At 38.5% G+C, this 20002-nt stretch overlaps 1 protein-coding gene and 2 non-coding genes across 3 annotated transcripts in view; all 3 read right to left on the bottom strand.

The window, feature by feature from the left end:
* Positions 1–20002, bottom strand: part of LOC140148208 (exportin-T-like) — a 91416-nt gene that overhangs the window by 28242 nt on the left and 43172 nt on the right. Inside the window, exons 10-17 of the mRNA XM_072170069.1 lie at positions 13677–13903; positions 12544–12688; positions 10485–10535; positions 8152–8385; positions 5990–6089; positions 5302–5443; positions 2727–3012; positions 1525–1714 (exon numbers count right to left, since the gene is read on the bottom strand). Coding sequence (XP_072026170.1) covers positions 1525–1714; positions 2727–3012; positions 5302–5443; positions 5990–6089; positions 8152–8385; positions 10485–10535; positions 12544–12688; positions 13677–13903 — 1375 coding nt within the window. The remainder of the gene's footprint in view (positions 1–1524; positions 1715–2726; positions 3013–5301; positions 5444–5989; positions 6090–8151; positions 8386–10484; positions 10536–12543; positions 12689–13676; positions 13904–20002) is intronic.
* Positions 11987–12081, bottom strand: LOC140149418 (small nucleolar RNA Z122). The gene has a single exon (XR_011858653.1). It is a non-coding gene; the product is annotated as a small nucleolar RNA Z122 (small nucleolar RNA).
* On the bottom strand, positions 14303–14398 carry LOC140149417 (small nucleolar RNA Z122). The gene has a single exon (XR_011858652.1). It is a non-coding gene; the product is annotated as a small nucleolar RNA Z122 (small nucleolar RNA).

Raw genomic sequence — 20002 nt, 5'->3', positions numbered from 1 at the left:
ATAGAGGGCATAATCAATTTTAATACATGGACCAGAATTTTAATTATCATAAATTGTACACTTTCTTTATTTCTCATTGCTTATTGCTATGGGATCCTTCTCACTTCTGACATTTATCAATCAATATTATTGTGCTATTATTACTCCTCCTCACTGCTATCACTTTATACTTTGATCTGAAACTGCAAAATATACCAACTTCTGTTGCAATAGGTATAGTGTTTTTTGTTTTATTTGTGATAAATACAACACCTGACACATCATATAGACCTTTTTCTGATGACGTCACCTAATCGATATTGGGGTCTCAGATGTAAACAAACAACATGTGCGTTTCCCACATGCCCACAGTGCGAAAACACCAAATACTGCGTATTTTCTCCTCTGTTTTGTCATCTTTCACATTAGCTTCCATAAAATGAATCTTTGTTTTGTTTCACATTTTTGTTTACTTTTTACACCGTGGCGAACTAAACGCTGCATCTGTAGCTGGCAATTCAAGACAGGACGCCTATTGTGGCACAAAGTTGATCATGGCACAAAGTTGACTCGAATGCTGGACCCCAATATCGATTGATTGGTGACATCTGAGAAAAAGGTCTATACTCATCTTTCTCAGCAATGTATAAATATTCTTATGAAAGACTTGCAAGTATAATAGTATATTCAATATCATTTCATCTGATCAATAAAATATTAATAGTGTATACAATCAATCAATCAATCAATTCTGGAAATCCTGCCCCTTTTTTCAGGCGCACCACTGCTCAGCAGTGTAATTCAATCTTCAATCTTACTGCTAATAAGCATAGTTAATCTGCTAGTGCGGCCAAAAGGTCAATGCCGCCAGCAAATCTTGAGTTGGTCGGTAATCTGCCTCCAATCTACACTGTGCCCTCAAAGCCACCCAGTGCTTCCATGATAATGTGCTCCACGAATATGTTGAAGATACCTGCCTCACTCCTACACCTGTGCGATACCAGTCGCTGAATTTGGTTGCCATACATAACCGCATTCTAAGATGCCTTATACAAGTTATGCTTCAATGGCATTTACAATTCCCCTGCTGACATTAATCTTCCTCAAGGTGGTACACAGATGCTCTTGCCATGCTCTGTCGAAGTCCTTCTTGAAGTCAATGAAGTTGTAGTATACGGCTTTCTGGCCATTACAGTACTTCACACACAGAATGCGGAGATTAAAGGATTTCTTCTGTTGGTCTGCATCTTCTCCTAAACCCAGCCTGTTCCTCAGTTACTTTTCTGCCTGAGACGGAGTCTGTTCAGGGTGAATCGCCCGGAGAATATCTTCAAGTAACCTTTTTTAGGGATCACCAGTGACTTTGTCCAAGCCAATGGCCAGGTGCCAGTTCATTTCACAGTTTGGGGTAAGTCTCAGGAACCAATGCAATAACTTTCTTTAACCTTATGGAAAGACACAATATATTCATATTGGTACCTGCCAGGTTCCACCTACTAACTATGCACGCAAGATAATTTTATATTAGAGCAAGATATTACTAACCTTGATTTGCTATGACCTCTGTGACATCATTCATTGTGATCGTTTGCAAGAATTGGAAATAGCTCCTCTGTAGCATCTGTTTATCCCTAGTTGCCTGCGTGTCTAAAGAATCTACTGGCTGTTGTAACACATTGAATATGGTTGTCACAATGGGCATGAACACCTCCTGGATGAACGGCACTATTGTTTTCTGTTGAGAGGATAGAAGAGAGAATAATGTACTAGTGACCCAACACATCTAAATATGTCAGTTGTTCAAAATACACATTTAAAGATAATAAATATGTTTGAAAAAGTAAAGCAAATTTTAAGAAATTTGTACTTTACTTATCAGATAAAATCAATCTTTTACAGTCAACATTTTAAAGCAAAAAGCAATTCTTTAACTTAGAAACCTTGGTTGAGAAAACTAAATTTACATTTTCTAAGACAATTGCTAGATTTTGATGTGATGAGAGTGACATTTAGTCTTTTTCTTATGTTAAGGGGGTACTACACCCCTGCCCAATTTTGTGCATATTTTTGCATTTTTCTCAAAAATTATAGAGCATTGGTGACAAGTAAGATATGTATATTATAGGGGCAAGGACTACAACTGCTACACTGGAAATTTTATTTCAGCACAGATAACAGTTGGTGAGTTACAGTCAAAAATTAGGGAAAACCACTATTTGATCAATAAATCAATAACTACTTGCCTTGAGTTGCTGAATTTTCAGTGCAGTAGTTATAGTCCTTGCCCCTATAATATACATATCTTACTTGTCACCAGTGCGCTATAATTTTTGAGAAAAATGCAAAAATAGGCACAAAATTGGCCAGGGGTGTAGTACCCCCTTAATAGTATTATCAATGCAGGAAAAACTAACACCTCTTTGTACTAACAATTTCTTTTGTTGCCTATTGTTTTGGAAACACTTCCACTGTTCATATCGTTGGAACTACTAGTAAATGTTCAATTTCAATGGGGTTTTCTGCACAATTTAGCTTTACAAATGATTGAGCTTGATTGATGCAATCATATAGAAAACTGAAAATTAAATATGCCTGACTTAAGACTGACTTTGCTTGAACACAACACAGAGAAGCCAATAATTACAACAGCATGCACTCCAGCAAGTGCATCAAATCAAAGCTCTCAGATCAACAACTTTAAGATTTGTGACAAAAAATAGCATCATAATCCAATCAGCCAAACTTACCTTAAATTTGGATATAATTTGATTGATGAGGGGCAAGAACTCATGCAGATCCCTGGCATCACATTTCTTCAGCAGGTGTTCCACAGCGATGGGGACATAGGGCAGGATACTCTGATCTAAGCACACTATCATTCTATGTAGGTATTGTCTCACTGCTGAGTGTAATACCTGATGCTGGTATGGGGTGTTGAGGGCTCTCAAGAATACCTCTAAGGCTTCAGTGTAACATGCCTGGCAACCGGTCTGCTTGATGGTTTGCTGCGTGTGGAATGCCTTGCTGGTACGACTGTACAAATGTAATAGACAGATACACAATTATAATGGTAACATAAATGATTTTGAGAATCAAATAATTCAATTGTTGGTGTTGTAATTTTAAAACAAAATGTTATCACTTTCTAAAATAATTATTTGTGAACAACAATTTTTTTTTCTCTCATCAACAACTTGTTTTTCATTATGTACTTGTAAAATCTTAATGCTCCGTAAATTTATTTTGTAGTTCTTAGATGTACTTTGTATTCAAATTGGTCATTAAATGCCTAGATCATGCAGGTTAGGTGCCATATAAATATAATTGGTATGTTAAGTTCAGCAGGAATCTTGACCGTTAATAACCTTATTGATTGCATGTTTATATGAAGGTTATTGACCCTTGCATCATTGTTTTGTTTTGTTATCTCTGTATCACATGTTTATCTGATGATAATCAGCTGATAGCTTGGATAGAAAAAAAAAACCCTGATCATTTTGATGTTAATAAATTTGTCTATCAGGGATTAAAGGAGCCATTATCCAGTAGAAAGTCTGCACATGTCTTTTAAGCAGCTAAATACCTGAAAATTCACATGAATAGTAAGTATACAGAGAGAAACTGAACACAAAATCCAGTAATCCTGAGAAAACTGTAAAACTCCCCATTCCTGGTTTTGGGATGCTTTGTGGACATAAATATGTTATCACATTATCAGGTCAAACCAATTATTAACTAAAACAACTTCACATGACAGGAAACAATTACATCATGGCTATGATTAGAGACTTGTTTGTTGACATTTTGATCCAAAACAAATGGCACTTTGACCGAAAGTACACTCCTCTATTAATTGGGTGCAATTAATGTTATTTATATATCAAAACAATACCGCACACTATGGGAACATCAAATATAATTAGACCTGCTGACTCTCATGACAAAACACAAATATTATTCAGGAAGTATTACAACATCAAAATAATGTTGATACAACCTATATTATTTTCCATTCAACTGACTCATGTGTCACATAATGTAACGTAACACTGAATGGTACAAGAATTGTTATTATGTATTATATCTCTCAAATAACCTGAAAAGATTCCCCTTTGACTCTCCTATGGTCCTTAAATAAAGAGGGGTTGGGCCACTCCTTGACACTGTTATGCCACAGACTAACTTGTATACATCACATCAAAAGTAACATGAATAGACCATGAATGATTCCCATGGTGCATAAATAAAGGGTTGGGACAGATATGATATCATTGTTTCCTCACATGCAAGGTATATCAACACGGAAATGATTTTATTCATTTGATCGATACAAAATGACATGTTTACTTGAATAATAATAACATATTGCATATTTCTCTTCTAACTCTTTTGTTTTCCCCCATTGATTGAACCAATCACAGTGTGCCACACCTGTTTTTTCTCCAACGCAATGCTGACTGCTGATAGCAGTATTATTAGGTTATTCCTAAATTTTTTAGAAATTACCAAAATTTGCAGATTAAAGGACTTTCCTGATGTTTTGAACATGGTCACATTGTTATCTAATGTTGACAATTCAATGTTTGCACGTGTCTATGGTCCAGTGTACGATGCATAAGCCTCTTCCCTTGTTTAACTGAAAAATGTTTGCATGTTTCGATATTCAAGCCTCTTTCCTTGGTTTTCTGCAAAATTCAGCTTTTTAAATGCTTTTGCATCCTATAAGAAACTGAAAATTTAATATTTCTGAGTTCTGACTGATTTTGCTTGATCGCATCACTTATGTCTTGTCTTCATTTTCACCCTATACATTACATGAATGTCTGTGAAACCCTACTGTGCATTTATTGTAATATGCACAGTCACAAGTACAAGATTATATCACAGTATTGCTGTCCCTGCAATTTGATTATATAGAAGCAATTAGTGTGCTGCCCATATCAGTATATTTGCAGGAATGATGCTGTTTTAAATTTACAATAACAGTTCGGCACTACATAGAGGGCGATATTTTATTATAATATATGGCAAATTTGTTGTTCAAATCCAATTTGTTATGTTACTCTTCTCACTCCTTTGTTTGTTTGCAATTAAGAGAAAACTATTACAAATCCACAACACTTTTGCACACTTTCGTTATTCCACCTGATAAGCGTGGCCAAAATCACTCCACAAACCAATAAGTATCATTCAGAGATTTACAGCTGGGGTTTCATCATATTGTAGCCTGTACCATCTAGGCAAAGCATATTTTAATATGCTTAAAATTACATCAATCACACCTAGTCTGTGAGTGAGGTCCATATTAATAACATTACTAACCTTGCATAAGAGATAGCTTGGTTGATAATCTCTGCATAGGCTGCCTGTTGATTCTCATCTGTCTCATTTAACAGCTTCTCATACATGGTGGTAAATTTATCTATGGTTGGTGCTAACAGGTTCTTCATTAAAACTGCTTTTTCTATATGACAAAAAGAAAAAATCACAACATTATATCAAAATTTTGTCACTTGATTTTATAAGCACTTTGATAAAAAAAAAACCTATTATTTAACTAAAAACAGTAATTGATGAAATTCTGGTCACAATTTTTTTCACAACTATTCTGGTAGAAAATGAGACTTGTTTGATATGTTATTTGACAAACAAGTGGCTTGTATTATACATTTTAATATCATTACAGTATAAAGCCAAAATGTTTGTAGTGGTTTCTTTAGCACTGCTTTCCAACAAGGCCCTGACATTAGAAGTTAAGACTAGAAAGATAAACTGGATTTGGATTGTGATGCATAGTGACCTCCTAGCATTTTTTGACACCAACAGTAATTGGTTTACATGTACAGCGCACTGAAATACACATATCATAAGCATTCACTCCCAAGAAATGCTGGTTTAACAGGTGAAACAATCCAGGAGTACACTATCTTCTCTTCATAAGCAAAATGAAAACATGGTGCAGCTCAAGAGTCACCTTATCTACACACACAAATGAAACATGAGTAGCAACTCACCTGTGGCTCATAGTTACTGTACACTATGATGTTCCCTGCTGCCTCAAACATGAATAATTGGTCATCACTGGTCAATGCTAATTGATGTCCATTCTCCTATAAAATCAAAATAAGAAGAGAAGATGTTGAAATAGAACAAATACCAAGCAATATCAGTCTCATCTTCAACATCAATGAAGGGCTACTTCACTCACGCTGCATCAACAAAAATATGTTTAAATGCCACATTGGCAGGCTTTTGCAAATGCACGGAATAAAGTAATAATGAGTGAAGCTGAATTTATACTCATTCACTTTTGCAAAAAAGTGAAATGCACACAAGCTCAGTGGTGTGCAAGAATGATGCTGCTTTTTGTACACTTGAGCATTCCATTTCGCTTTTCTGCAAAAGCGATTGAGTATAAATTTAGCTTTATAATCATGACAAATAAATTGAATGGACCTGAGAAAACAAAGAAGGCACAGATATGCAAAAGTTCATTGTGCTGTACAGCAAGTCACTTACTATAGTGACTAAAGACAACCCCTGTACTTCTAAGAAGAACATTTAGGGATTCAATCATGTTTCACCGTTGTTCATCACCGTTTAACAACGATGCGGCCGCGTCGTCTGCGTGGTTATACTTCGCGAGGACAGCTTTAGCTGTCCAAGCGAAGTAAACCACGCAGACGTGCCGGACGCGAGGTGTTAATCGGTGATGAACAATGGTGAAACATGATTGAATCCTTTCAACAACGAAAAGAAGCTAAATATCGTATAATTCACGATTATTTTACGAGGAATGTCAGTTAATCATTGCCACTCAGCCTTACAAAAACTTCGATGATTTCTCTTTTGATATCAGCAATAAAACTACAGAATAAAATGGCAATGTTTAGCCGCTACCTGAAAAATACTGAATTCAACTTGTAAGCTACGCACAAAGGTTCCAGGCATGACGAATTTTACGCGGCTCGCAGATCGCGTAGTCTCGCCGCGTTCCGTGATACGCTTACAGTAAAAGTGTGGGTTCATCACGGTTTAACAACGGTGGCTCCTGTACAAAGGTATAGGAAGAGTTGTTGAACAGCGTATAATTATCTACTCTAGAACCTTTGTCGCCAGGATCAGTTCATTGAGTTTGAGTAAAATCTGAGCAATCAGCTGTAAATTATATTCAATGTTGCACACATATCACCATATCGCTTGCCTGTATCTTCATCCTACATTACATGAATGTCTGTGACAATCTACCATGCATTTATAGTAATATGCACACTAGTTCAAGATAATATCACAGTATTGCTGTCCCTGCAATTTGATTATACGGAAGCAATTAGTGTGCTGCCCATATCAGTATATTTGCAGGAAAAGGTAATCAGCTTATAATTATCTAGAACAACTTTTGTAGCCAGGATCGGCTCCTCAAGTTGGATAAAATCTGAGCAATCATCTGCAAGTTCTTTGTTGCAAGCTGGCACATTTTTCTTCATACAAGTAAACTAACATATCTACACAGGCTCGATCAAAACATTTGAACTCACCCGAATTAAGCTTAATTGTAGCAAAGTTAACTCATATAATACTATCTGATACAAATAACTTAGCCACTAATTATGAATAATGGATTCAGGGCACATTGAACCTTGAGAAAGTTTATACTGCATATATGTGATGTGGTATATCAAAAAGAGACACTTTTGGGCAGGTTGTCAATTTTGAGTGTTTTACATAGAGATATATTGCTCCACAACACTGTTTTCCCCAATGAAATGGGACATTCCCGAGCGAAGATATTGAGTACGTAAGTTATGGTATTATAAAATTGGAAATTGAGATATCGGCCTTTAACAACATTATTGACAATGTTGAGAGTAGGAATGACCTTGAAAAATGTCTGAAAAAATACACGATGCCAGTTATATTCTGATCTGAAACTATCACACAATATTTTAATCATTAATATTAACATCACAAATTTCAAACAAACTCAAATTGTGAAAAAATCAACAAAGAGAACCTGCCCAAAAGCGTCTCCTTTCGATATACCACATCACGTATTATTACTTTTCATTGCAATTGCAAACGAGTTCCTTGACATATCAGGTCTACTAAGATTCACCTCCATAAAAGATGATGCTATCTAATATAAATAGTTGTGTGTGTCTTTGTACTTACAGGAGGCGCTATGACTAGCAAGTCCTGAATCCTCTTCAGAATCTCTTCAGAGTAGGCATGCAGGAGGGTTTTGACAGACTTGATATATCTACCAAACAGATAAGCCACTCTGCTGCGTACTGTTGGATGCCTATGACGTAGCCCTCGCTCATCAAGAAAGGCCATCAAGATCTCGGGGATGTGCTGTGGCTCCATGGTGAAGAAACGGTCATATCTTGCAATCGTCTCAAAGCACTATGGAATGAATTAGTGAAAGTTTGTGGAGTTATTAGCCATCAATGATAAGACCCTGCTGGATTGAAATGCATCATACATATATGAAATATCTGAAGTAGTGCTAAATAATCATGAAATATAATGAGGTGATTAATAAACTGTTAAGTCCTACAAGCACTGACGTCATTGCTTGCAAAATTCATGAATTTTCAATTGTGTAGCCGAGTTAAACCAAGTGGTTCTTTTTCCCCCAAGATTGACTTTTTGGCAAGATTAGCAACATATAATGGTCCATTCAACAAACAATTTTAATGAAGCATACATCTCATCATATCTCTTGCCTGCATCTTCATCCTACATTACATGAATGTCTGTGACAATCTACTATGCATACAATAATATACACACAAGTACAAGATTATATCACAGTATTGCTGTCCCTGCAATTTGATTATACGGAAGCAATTAGCGTGCTGCCCATATCAGTATATTTACAGGATTAATACTGTTTAAATTTATAACTAGATGGACCGCGGTTCTCGGATGTCGCGGTTTTCGACACACAGCGTCGACCGTGATGCCTCCACTAAAGCGAGTGATGTGGCACTCACAAGTTGATACAAAGCTTCAAGCCTAAATGTTGACTGTACCCACCAAATTTGCCCATACGACAGTTTTTATCAATTTGACCTCAGATGACCCCTGGGGCCCTGGTGATCCCAAAATGATCTTCCAACAATTTGGCTTCAAATGTTTTATGCCCATCCAACAGTTTTTACTAATTTGACCTCAGATGACCCCTAGTGACCCCAAAATGGCCTTCCAAAAATTTGGCTCTAAATGTTGACTGTACCCACCAAGTTTGATGCCCATCAGATAGATTTTACTAATTTGACCTCAGATGACCCCTGGTGACCCCAACATGAACTTCCAAAAATTTGGCTCCAAATGTTGACTGTACACACCAAGTGTCATGCCCATACGACAGTTTTTACTAATTTGACCTCAGATGACCCCTGGATGACCTCAGATGACCCTGAAATGACATTCCAAAAATTTGGCTCTAAATATTAACTGTACCCATACCCACCAAATTTCATGCCCATACGACAGTTTTTACTAATTTGACCTCAGATGACCCCTAGGTGACCCTGGATGACCCCAAAATGACCTTCCAAAAATTAGGCTCTAAATGTTGATTGTACCCACCAAGTTTCATGCCCATACAACAGTTTTTACTAATTTGAACTCAGATGACCCCTGGGTGACCCCAGATGACCCCAAAATGTCCTTCCAAAAATGTGGCTCTAAATGTTGACCGTACCTACCAAGTTTCATGGCCATATGACTATTTTTGCTAATTTGACCTCAAATGACCTTTAACCTCAGTATATGACCTTGAATCTCACCAAAAAAAAAGTAGCCAGAGTTTTTGACCATGACCCACCTATCCTGAAAATCTGAAGTCAATCCGCCCATCCATGTCCGAGATATAGCATCCGGACGGAAGGACGGACATTGCAAAAACAGTATGCCTCGCGGTGGAGGCATAAAAATATCAGTTCTGCACTTCCAAGAAATGTTAGTCCCATTACAAAGAGGGTGATTCTTTAAAGGAATCTCAATATATGGGAAATTCAACTTCAAATACAATTATCATGTTGCTACTCCTATTTATTACTTGTTTTATTTGTTTGTAATTAAAAAAAAAAACACAATACATTGGCACAATTCACATATATTCCCATTAACTAGACTGACCAAAATCACTCCATAAACCATTAAGCATCATTTATCTGCCACCTGGGGTTTCAGTATGCTACAACCTTAACTATTCTAGGCAAATCATATTAATAGAGGTAGTCATTGTGACGTTAACACAGCCATCTTGTGGGTACGGAGGGCCTTGTTGCTAAGATCACCGCGTTGACGCTTGACTGAAGAGGGGCGTCACGCGCTGCGACTTCCGCGTAATCGGGAGCGTAAAGTCTAACGCATGACATGCAGAACGGCAGTACCCACAAGATGGCGGATCCCGCGGAAAAGGCTGATGCCCTCTATTGATTTTGCCCGTCTCATAATGATACCCTTCTCTTGATCGGATCACACAAGCTTACCTGTAATGTGACTGCCCAATGAGAGTGACCAACAATTCCACTAGATACCAGCTGTAAAGGGAAGGACACAAAATCCATCATTACAATTCAATGTCCAAGTCTGCTCTTCTTAATATTTAATTAACAAATACAATGATTTGGGGTATGAGAGGGCAATAAGGAATACAGAGTAAAGAGTGCAAGAAAACAATATCGATCCAACAGAGTATCTTTTATCTGATATTTAACATACTTTCAGGAAGCTGCACTTGCCGATAAAATAATAAGCTTGTATATCAGATGACATATGCGTGAACAAATCAAAATCAATCTTTCGGAACACATTTGAAACACTACTAATTTGACACACTACATTTGACAACAACAAAGAATATGCTTCAGTTTAGTCCTCTTTCTCACTATATAATGTAAGCTATCAGACTGACGTGCGATTTCCTCACCATGTCCCAGAAGAAATTCCAGAGACATGAATTGAGTATGCAATATCTTCATCACTTAGCTTTAAAAACAAGATGGCAAAATCCCATAATTAGGGCTCCTAAGGTGCATTACAGCTAACTCTCATAAGGCCAAACAAAAAATATTGTTGTGTTGTCCTCAAGTGGGAAAATGGAAAATTTGGGTCGGACGGTCGGATTGTTTTTTTTTTTTTTTTGGTAAACCTTCAGTTTTTTAAATTCCCCTCAAATATTAAATAATGCTTCTTCAATTAGGGGACATTTGTCAATTTTGACTTCTTGATACCTGTTAGACATCAGTTAAAGACCAGTCTTTCAATAAAATATTAATTTTAAGTGAAAAACATTGAGTTTTTGAACAAATCTGTGAAAATCATAATTCAAAAAAAAAAAAAAAAAAAATTGTAACCCTGATTTTTTCAGGATTTAGGGTCTGACGGTTGAGGGCAACACAACAATTTTTTTTTGGCCTAATACAATCTTTCATTTTCCTACGTATTAAAAATGTACCGTATACAATAATTTTGGTAACTTTTAACAAAATATTATTGAGATGGAAACAAACCATGTACCTCAGTACTTGCTGAATGTTTCCAATCACCGTCAACAAGATTTCATCTTTTCATCTTGATGCATATTTAATGGCTCAGAAGATTACACTTGAACTCAATCACTAATTTGTGCAAATTTAAAGAGTTCTTCAGACCATATCTAGCCACAAAAAATTTGTTTAAAACAAACATGTTCTTAATATTTAATTAACAAATACAATGATTTGGGGTACGAGAGGGCAATAAGGAATACAGAGTAAAGAGTGCAAGAAAACAATATTGATCCAACAGAGTATCTTTTATCTGATATTTAACATACTTTCAGGAAGCTGCACTTGCCGATAAAATAATAAGCTTGTATATCAGATGACATATGCGTGAACAAATCAAAATCAATCTTTCGGAACACATTTGAAACACTACTAATTTGAGACACTACATTTGACAAACAAAGAATATGCTTCAGTTTAGTCCTATTTCTCACTATATAATGTAAGCTATCAGACTGACGTGCAATTTCCTCACCATGTCCCAGAAGAAATTCCAGAGACATGAATTGAGTATGCAATATCTTCATCACTTAGCTTTAAAAACAGATGGCAAAATCCCATAATTAGGGCTCCTAAGGTGCATTACAGCTAACTCTCATAATACAATCTTTCATTTTCCTACGTATTAAAAATGTACCGTATACAATAATTTTGGTAACTTCTAACAAAATATTATTCCGATGGAAACACACCATGTATCTCAGTACCTGCTGAATGTTTTTAATCACAGTCACCAAGATTTCATCTTTAGTCTTGATGCACAAGCATATTTAATTGCTATACTCAAACTCAATCAATTTTTGCGAGTTCTTCAGACCATAGCTGGCCACAAATAATTTGTTTAAAACAAACACTTAAAAAAAAAAAAAAAAACCCTTTTCCTAACACTAACATTTGTGACTATTTTGGATTTTAAGATTGCTCTATGTTGTAGCAAGTGCCACATAATTGCATGAATTCTAGGGTTTCAATGCATATAAGAAAGATTTGTAACACTCACTGTTCGCATCATATCCTTCATGATTTCTCCTTTGCCTCCATCTGCTGTGAAATGATTGCCTTGGTTGATTGGAATAGCTTCACCCATCATATAGAATAACCGCACTGCCAATTCTGCCTCCGTAAACTTCAATGTCTTCCACTGCCTAAGGTACAATGAGTACAAAATATTACATTATGGAACCTTATATCAATGTATATAGGTAGGTAATACATAAACAAAGCCAAGCAAAAGAGAACTAATCTATGAGCTAGTGAAATAAAGTGCACAGAGGAACTGAGAAAGCCTGGATGACAGTGTTAAGGGACTTAACAGGATGGTGGATCTATGCCGAAATACATTAACACCACCAGCTTCATCTCTCAATCATCTGAATTCTGTATAATACAACCTTCACACTTTGTACACCAAATTTGCCTACCAGAACTATCTATCAGACTGACGTGCTGTTTTCCTCAACATGTCCTTGAAGATCTACAAACATGAATGAGCCGGCAGTATTTTCATCATTTAGCTCTACCAAAATATTATCAAGAGGATTGCAATATGCAAATCATTTCATGGTATGACCATGCTGGTGCTAAGCAAATGCTTGATTGTCACTAGAATTATGTGGTTCATGATTAAGGTGGCCCCCACAAGAAAGGTTTGTCAATAACAATGGCTTTTTAATAATACAAGTTTCTAAAAATATAGGCTGAAAGTTTTAACATCAAATACAATGTTTTACTCCATCTGTAGAGGACAACCTACAATAAGATGTTAATTTAAAAAATATTTGTGGTGTTAAAGTTGTATCCATATCTATATTTGTGATCTATCAAATTTGATTTGTAACTATATGTTTAATGATAATGGACATAATTATATGAAGAGATTTAATATACTCTCATATACAAGGACAATTCCATGAAAGAGGTTGGAAAACCCACAAGAAAAATGTAGGGAAGGGGTTGAAAATGGTAATCCATAATACTTGGTCATGGTTTCCAATTCCTGAGCAATGATCAAATAATTAACTACAATCAAGTATAGTGACAAATAAGAACATTTTACTGCAAGCAAAAGCTCTTCTCATAATTTCCATAAAGCAGTATCATGTTGTCATTGAGAGCTGAAAGGCAGAAACTTACCTAAATGCATCTGTTGTGACCCTATGTACTACCCGCAGCACCATCATCTGATTGAGTTGTGTCAAGTTATCAAATAATACCTTCAGTTGTCGTCTGTAATCTAGGAACATGATTTCATCTTCTCCTTGGGAGTCAAAGTTGTAGGATTCATCGTAACGAAACTTGCCTATCACTACATACAGAAGCGTCTCCATGTTATTGGTCTGCTGTTCTGTCTTGGTATTAATCTGCAATGACAAGCAAAATGAGAGTATTTTGAGTTGCTTTCACCAAATCACATTTCAGTTTCCCTGATTATTTAGGTGTTGTGGGAAAGGAACATCTCACATTCCCATGTTCCCTCTAATCAGTTCATTTGCAACATATTATTCACATTCTCTTATCAATGTTTAAAAGTTAAAACCCTCTTATTTTTGTTTGTGAAGATTATCATTCATCCAGGTAGTAAACAATAATAGTATTTGAACTATAATCTAATCAATGAGGACTGTTAAGGATGCTTAGAGTGCTGCTTGAACAAAACAATTTATGCCCCATGTTGTGCAGGCTATTTTTTCAAAACATGGTATTTGATTGTATCACATTTTTTTATTCTTTCTCTTTCAAAATAAACATCTGACATTGTAAGAGCTATCAGACTGACGTGCAGATTTCCTCACCATGTTGCAGAAAAAAATTCCACAAACATAATTAAGTATGCAGTAGTTTCATCACTTAGCTCATTATCTCCCCTTAGGAGATTTCTCAAACGTAATCCTAATGCCTTGGAAAAGTATGCTGCTTTCCTTTTAGAATAACTGATGGTTTACTTTCAATAAGATGTTTCCAGCTCCCTATTGTCAAACAGACATATGGCAAACATTCCCATGTTCCTGCCATTCTATTCAATGATAGGATATGATTTCCACTTCCTTCCAATTCTGTTTCTCTGATTATTATCAAAAAATAATATATCGAGGGTTGTGAGACAGAAAGCCGTAACTCACAAAGGACTTCTTTGTGAATTAAGGCTTTCTGGTTCTCAACCCTCTATGTTCAAAAGCCGTCTTTCATTTTTTGGGTGGGGAGGGGAAGGGAGGGGAGGGTTGAGGGGATGGGGAAGTGTTAACACCTAAATTTATATAGCAGCACAGCCATCAAAATCATATTACAGACATTTAAGAGTGCTACTTGAAAACAAACACCAAAGAAACTGTATACTTGTTATTGCCATATCAAGGAATATTTAAAAAAAAGTAAGATCCCACCATGTCTCTGTGGCCATCTTGCAGCTATTGTGATAAATGGAAAACTCTTGTAACAAGCATACATGTGACAGCCAGCTAGCTAAGGACCGTCGATGAATCGATAATAATCAAAAAATCGGCTATCCAACAATATCAATATCGCCGATATCACTTTGGAAAAAAATCGATTTATCGGAGTTGCCGATAATGAAAAAAAAATCCAAAAATCGGGCGTAAGCAGTGTGTTAATCGCCGCAATTATGTCAGTACAGACGTGTTTTGAAATGTAGAAACTTCTAGAATCAATAAGTGTTACTTTAGCTCACCACTATAAAAGTTTCTAATACATTTCCATATATTCTCTCATCCTAATTTCCCTCCGAAAATGTTGTAGAATTGGTAACTTTTCTTACGACTGTCACGTTAATTTCATCATAATTATCATGCACGACGCCATCGGAATTGACTTGTTGTTGAATGACCATGATTCCTGATTTTGAAGGAGCACCCGTAGCATGACCAGATGATGACGGCGGGTCGCAATATATTTTTTTCACGCATCGTTTTGTAAAATCTGTAAATAAAGCAATTTAAGCAAAATTTACCAAAATGATGCATGAAACAAATATCGCCAGCGGCAGGGGAAAATTAACTAGAAACCACAGTTGTGTTTGACCAAACACGAATATCTATGCCCGTGGCCCACACTCTCTCTAACACCCCACCAGACCATCACTCTCTTATACTCCACCAGACACTCACTCGCTCTAAAACACCACCAGACTGACCCACACTCTCTCTAATACCCCACCAGACCCTCACTCTCTCTTACACTCCACCAGACACTCACTCGCTCTATAACACCATCAGGCTGACCCATACTCTCTCTAATGCCCCACCAGACACTCACACGCTCTAAAAAACCAACAGGCTGACCCATACTCTCTCTAATACCCCACTAAGCCTTCACTCTCTCTTATACTCCACTATACACTCACTCTCTCTAAAACACCACCAGGCTGATCCATACTCTCTAATACCCTACCAAGCCTTCACTCTCTCTTATACCTCATCAGACCATCAATCTCTCTAAAACACCACCAGACTGGACCACATTCTCTCTAATACCCCACCAGACCCTATCTCTTATACGCCACCAGACACTCACTCGCTCTAAAACACCACCAGGCTGACCCAAACTCTCTCTAATACCCCACCAAGCCATCACTCTCTCTTATACTCCACCAGACACTCACTAGCTCTAAAACACCACCAGACTGGCACACACTCTTTCTAATACCCCACCAGACCCTCACTCTCTCTTATACGCCACCAGACACTCACTCGCTCTAAAACACCACCAGGCTGACCCAAACTCTCTCTAATACCCCACCCAGCCCTCACTCTCTCTTATACTCCACCAGACACTCACTCGCTCTAAAACACCAACAGGCTGACCCATACTCTCTCTAAGACCCCACCAAGCCTTCACTCTCTCTTATACTCCACCAGACACTCACTCGCTCTAAAACACCACCAGGCTGACCCCAACTCTCTCTAATACCCCATCCAGCCATCACTCGCTCTTATACTCCACCAGACACTCACTAGCTCTAAAACACCCCCAGATTGGCGCACACTCTCTCTAATACCTCACCAGACCCTCACTCTCTCTTATAATCCACCAGACACTCACTCGCTCTAAAACACCACCAGGCTGGCCCAAACTCTCTCTAATACCCCACCAAGCCATCACTCTCTCTTATACTCCATCAGACCTTCACTCTCTCTGAAACACCACCAGACTGGAGAATACCCCTTTAATCCCAAAACATTGTGTCCCTTTAAGCGGTTAACCTCTTAACCCCATTGTACGCCTTGACGATATTTGAAGCCTTCATCATTGCAAATACAGGTAGCTACCAAAATACTACCTATTGCGATACACTGTGTTAACCGGTCGCATTACCTATTTTGCTTTTTAAAGCATATGAACTTTGACCTCTGGGGTTGCGGCTAGCATAGCATACTTCTAGGGTCATAGGCCATCATTGTACCAAGTATGAACCCTGAGGGCGCTATAGTAGTTGAGCTAGAGCTGTTTGAAATTTTACACATATTGCCCCTGTAGCCCATGACCTTTGACCTTTGGGGTCGGGGGCACCCTAGGATGTATCTAGGGGTCATGGGCCATCATTGTACCAAGTATGGGCCCAGGGGCTACTTTAGTTCCTGAGCTAGAGGAGTGCAAAGGACTGATCTTGAGAAGGAGGAGGAGAAGGAGAAGTCGAAGACTAGAAACCACAGTTGTGTTTGACCAAACACGAATATCTATGCCCGTGATGACCACACCTAACCCCCTTCCCCTATTCACAAACGAAAACTTGATGAGCACCATGTGAAACCCCTTGTTTTAAACTTTCATTTGATATATATGTAATGCTCATAACACTAGACTGGCCCACACTCAATACCCTACCAAGCCGTCACTCTCTCTAAACACCACCAGACTGGACCACACTCTCTCTGATACCCCACCAGACCATCACTCTCTCTTATACTCCACCAGAAACTCACTCGCTCTAAAACACCACCAGGCTAACCCATACTTTCTCTAATACCCCACCACGCCTTCACTCTCTCTTATACTCCACTATACACTCACTCTCTCTAAAACACCCCCAGACTGGCCCACACTCTCTTATACCCTACCAAGCCTTCACTCTCTCTTATACCCCATCAGACCATCAATCTCTAAAACACCACCAGACTGGACCACACTCTCTCTAATACCCCACCAGACCCTCACGCTCTCTTATACTGCACCAGACACTCACTCGCTCTAAAACACCACCAGACTGGCCCACACTCTCTCTAATACCCCATCAGACCCTTACTCTCTCTTATACTCCACCAGACCATCACTCTCTCTAAAACGCCACCAGACTGGACCACATTCTCTCTAATACCCCACCAGACCCTCACTCTCTCTTACTCCACCAGACACTCACTCGCTCTAAAACACCAACAGGCTGACCCATACTCTCTCTAATACCCCACCAAGCCTTCACTCTCTCTCTTATACTCCACCAGACACTCACTCGCTCTAAAACACCAACAGGCTGACCCATACTCTCTCTAATACCCCACCAAGCCTTCACTCTCTCTTATACTCCACCAGACACTCACTCGCTCTAAAACACCACCAGGCTGACCCAAACTCTCTCTAATACCCCACCCAGCCATCACTCTCTCTTATACTCCACCAAACACTCACTAGCTCTAAAACACCACCAGACTGGACCACACTTTCTCTAATACCCCACCAGACCCTCACTCTCTCTTATACTCCACCAGATACTCACTAGCTCTAAAACACCACCAGACTGGTGCACACTCTCTCTAATACCTCACCAGAACCTCACTCTCTCTTATAATCCACCAGACACTCACTCGGTCTAAAACACCCCCAGGCTGGCCCAAACTCTCTCTAATACCCCACCAAGCCATCACTCTCTCTTATACTCCATCAGACCCCCACTCTCTCTGAAACACCACCAGACTGGAGAATACCCCTTTAATCCCAAAACATTGTGTCCCTTTAAGCGGTTAACCTTTTAACCCCATTGTACGTCTTTATGTTTATTTGAACCCTTCATCATTGCAAATACAGGTAGCTACCAAAATGCTACCTATTGCGATACACTGTGTTAACCGGTCGGACCTATTTTGCTTTTTAAAGCATATGAACTTTGACCTCTGGGGTTGTGGCTAGCATAGCATACTTCTAGGGTCATAGGTCATCATTGTACCAAGTATGAACCCTGAGGGCGCTATAGTAGTTGAGCTAGAGCTGTCTGAAATTTTACACATATTGCCCCCTGTAGCCCATGACCTTTGACCTTTGGGGTCGGGGGTACCATAGGATGTATCTAGGGGTCATGGGCCATCATTATACCAAGTATGGGCCCCAAGGCTACTTTAGTTCTTAAGCTAGAGGAGTGCAAAGGACTGATCTTGAGAAGGAGAAGGAGAACTAGAAACCACAGTTGTGTTTGACCAAACACGAATATCTATGCCCGTGACCACACCCAACCCCCCCTTCCCCTATTCACAAAACGAAAACTTATACCCCTTGGTATAAGCTTTAAATGATATAAGTATCATTATCATAGCACCTAAAATAAAAAAACCACCCAATTGGGCGCCAAATGAAAAAGTTAGTGACCATCATGTGAAAGCCCTTGTTATAAACTGTAATTGATATAAGTATCATCCTCATAGCACCTAAAATAAAAAAGCGCCCAATTGGGCGCCAAATCCAAAAGTTGGTAACCATTATGTGGAAGCCCTTTTTATAAGCTTTAATTGATATAAGTATCATCCTCATAGCACTTAAAAATAAAAAAGCGCCCAATTGGGCGCCAAATCTATAAAAACTGGTGACCACCCCCTTGGTCACCCCCTTACAAACCGTGACAACCCTTAACCCTCCTAACACCCATTAACCAACCATACGCCATCTCCCACAATGACAGCCTTTTGAGGTGGTCCAAGGCACTAATATCAAAAAGCCTACACATTCCCTTTTAAGGGAATTTTGTGATCAATTTCTTGACGTGCGATTCAGGCCGTTATCATTGCAAATACAGGTAGCTACCAAAATGCTACCTATTGCGATACACTGTGTTAACCGGTCGTACCAATTTTGCTTTTTAAAGCATATGAACTTTGACCTCTGGGGTTGCGGCTAGCATAGCATACTTTTAGGGTCATAGGCCATCATTGTACCAAGTATGAACCCTGAGGGCGCTATAGTAGTTGAGCTAGAGCTGTTTGAAATTTTACACATATTGCCCCCTGTAGCCCATGACCTTTGACCTTTGGGGTCGGGGGTACCCTAGGATGTATCTAGGGGTCATGGGCCATCATTGTACCAAGTATGGGCCCAGGGGCTGCTTTAGTTCCTGAGCTAGAGGGGTGCAAAGAAGTGGTCTTGAGAAGGAGGAGGAGGAGGAGAAGGAGAAGGAGAAGGAGAAGACTAAACAAAGGGCATGAGCAGGATATCTATGCCCCGTTGTCACGGGCATAGATAACGAA

Source organism: Amphiura filiformis, chromosome 3 (assembly GCF_039555335.1).
Source record: "Amphiura filiformis chromosome 3, Afil_fr2py, whole genome shotgun sequence".
Classification (NCBI taxonomy): Eukaryota; Metazoa; Echinodermata; class Ophiuroidea; order Amphilepidida; family Amphiuridae; genus Amphiura; species Amphiura filiformis.
This window is presented reverse-complemented; position numbering and strand designations above follow the sequence as displayed.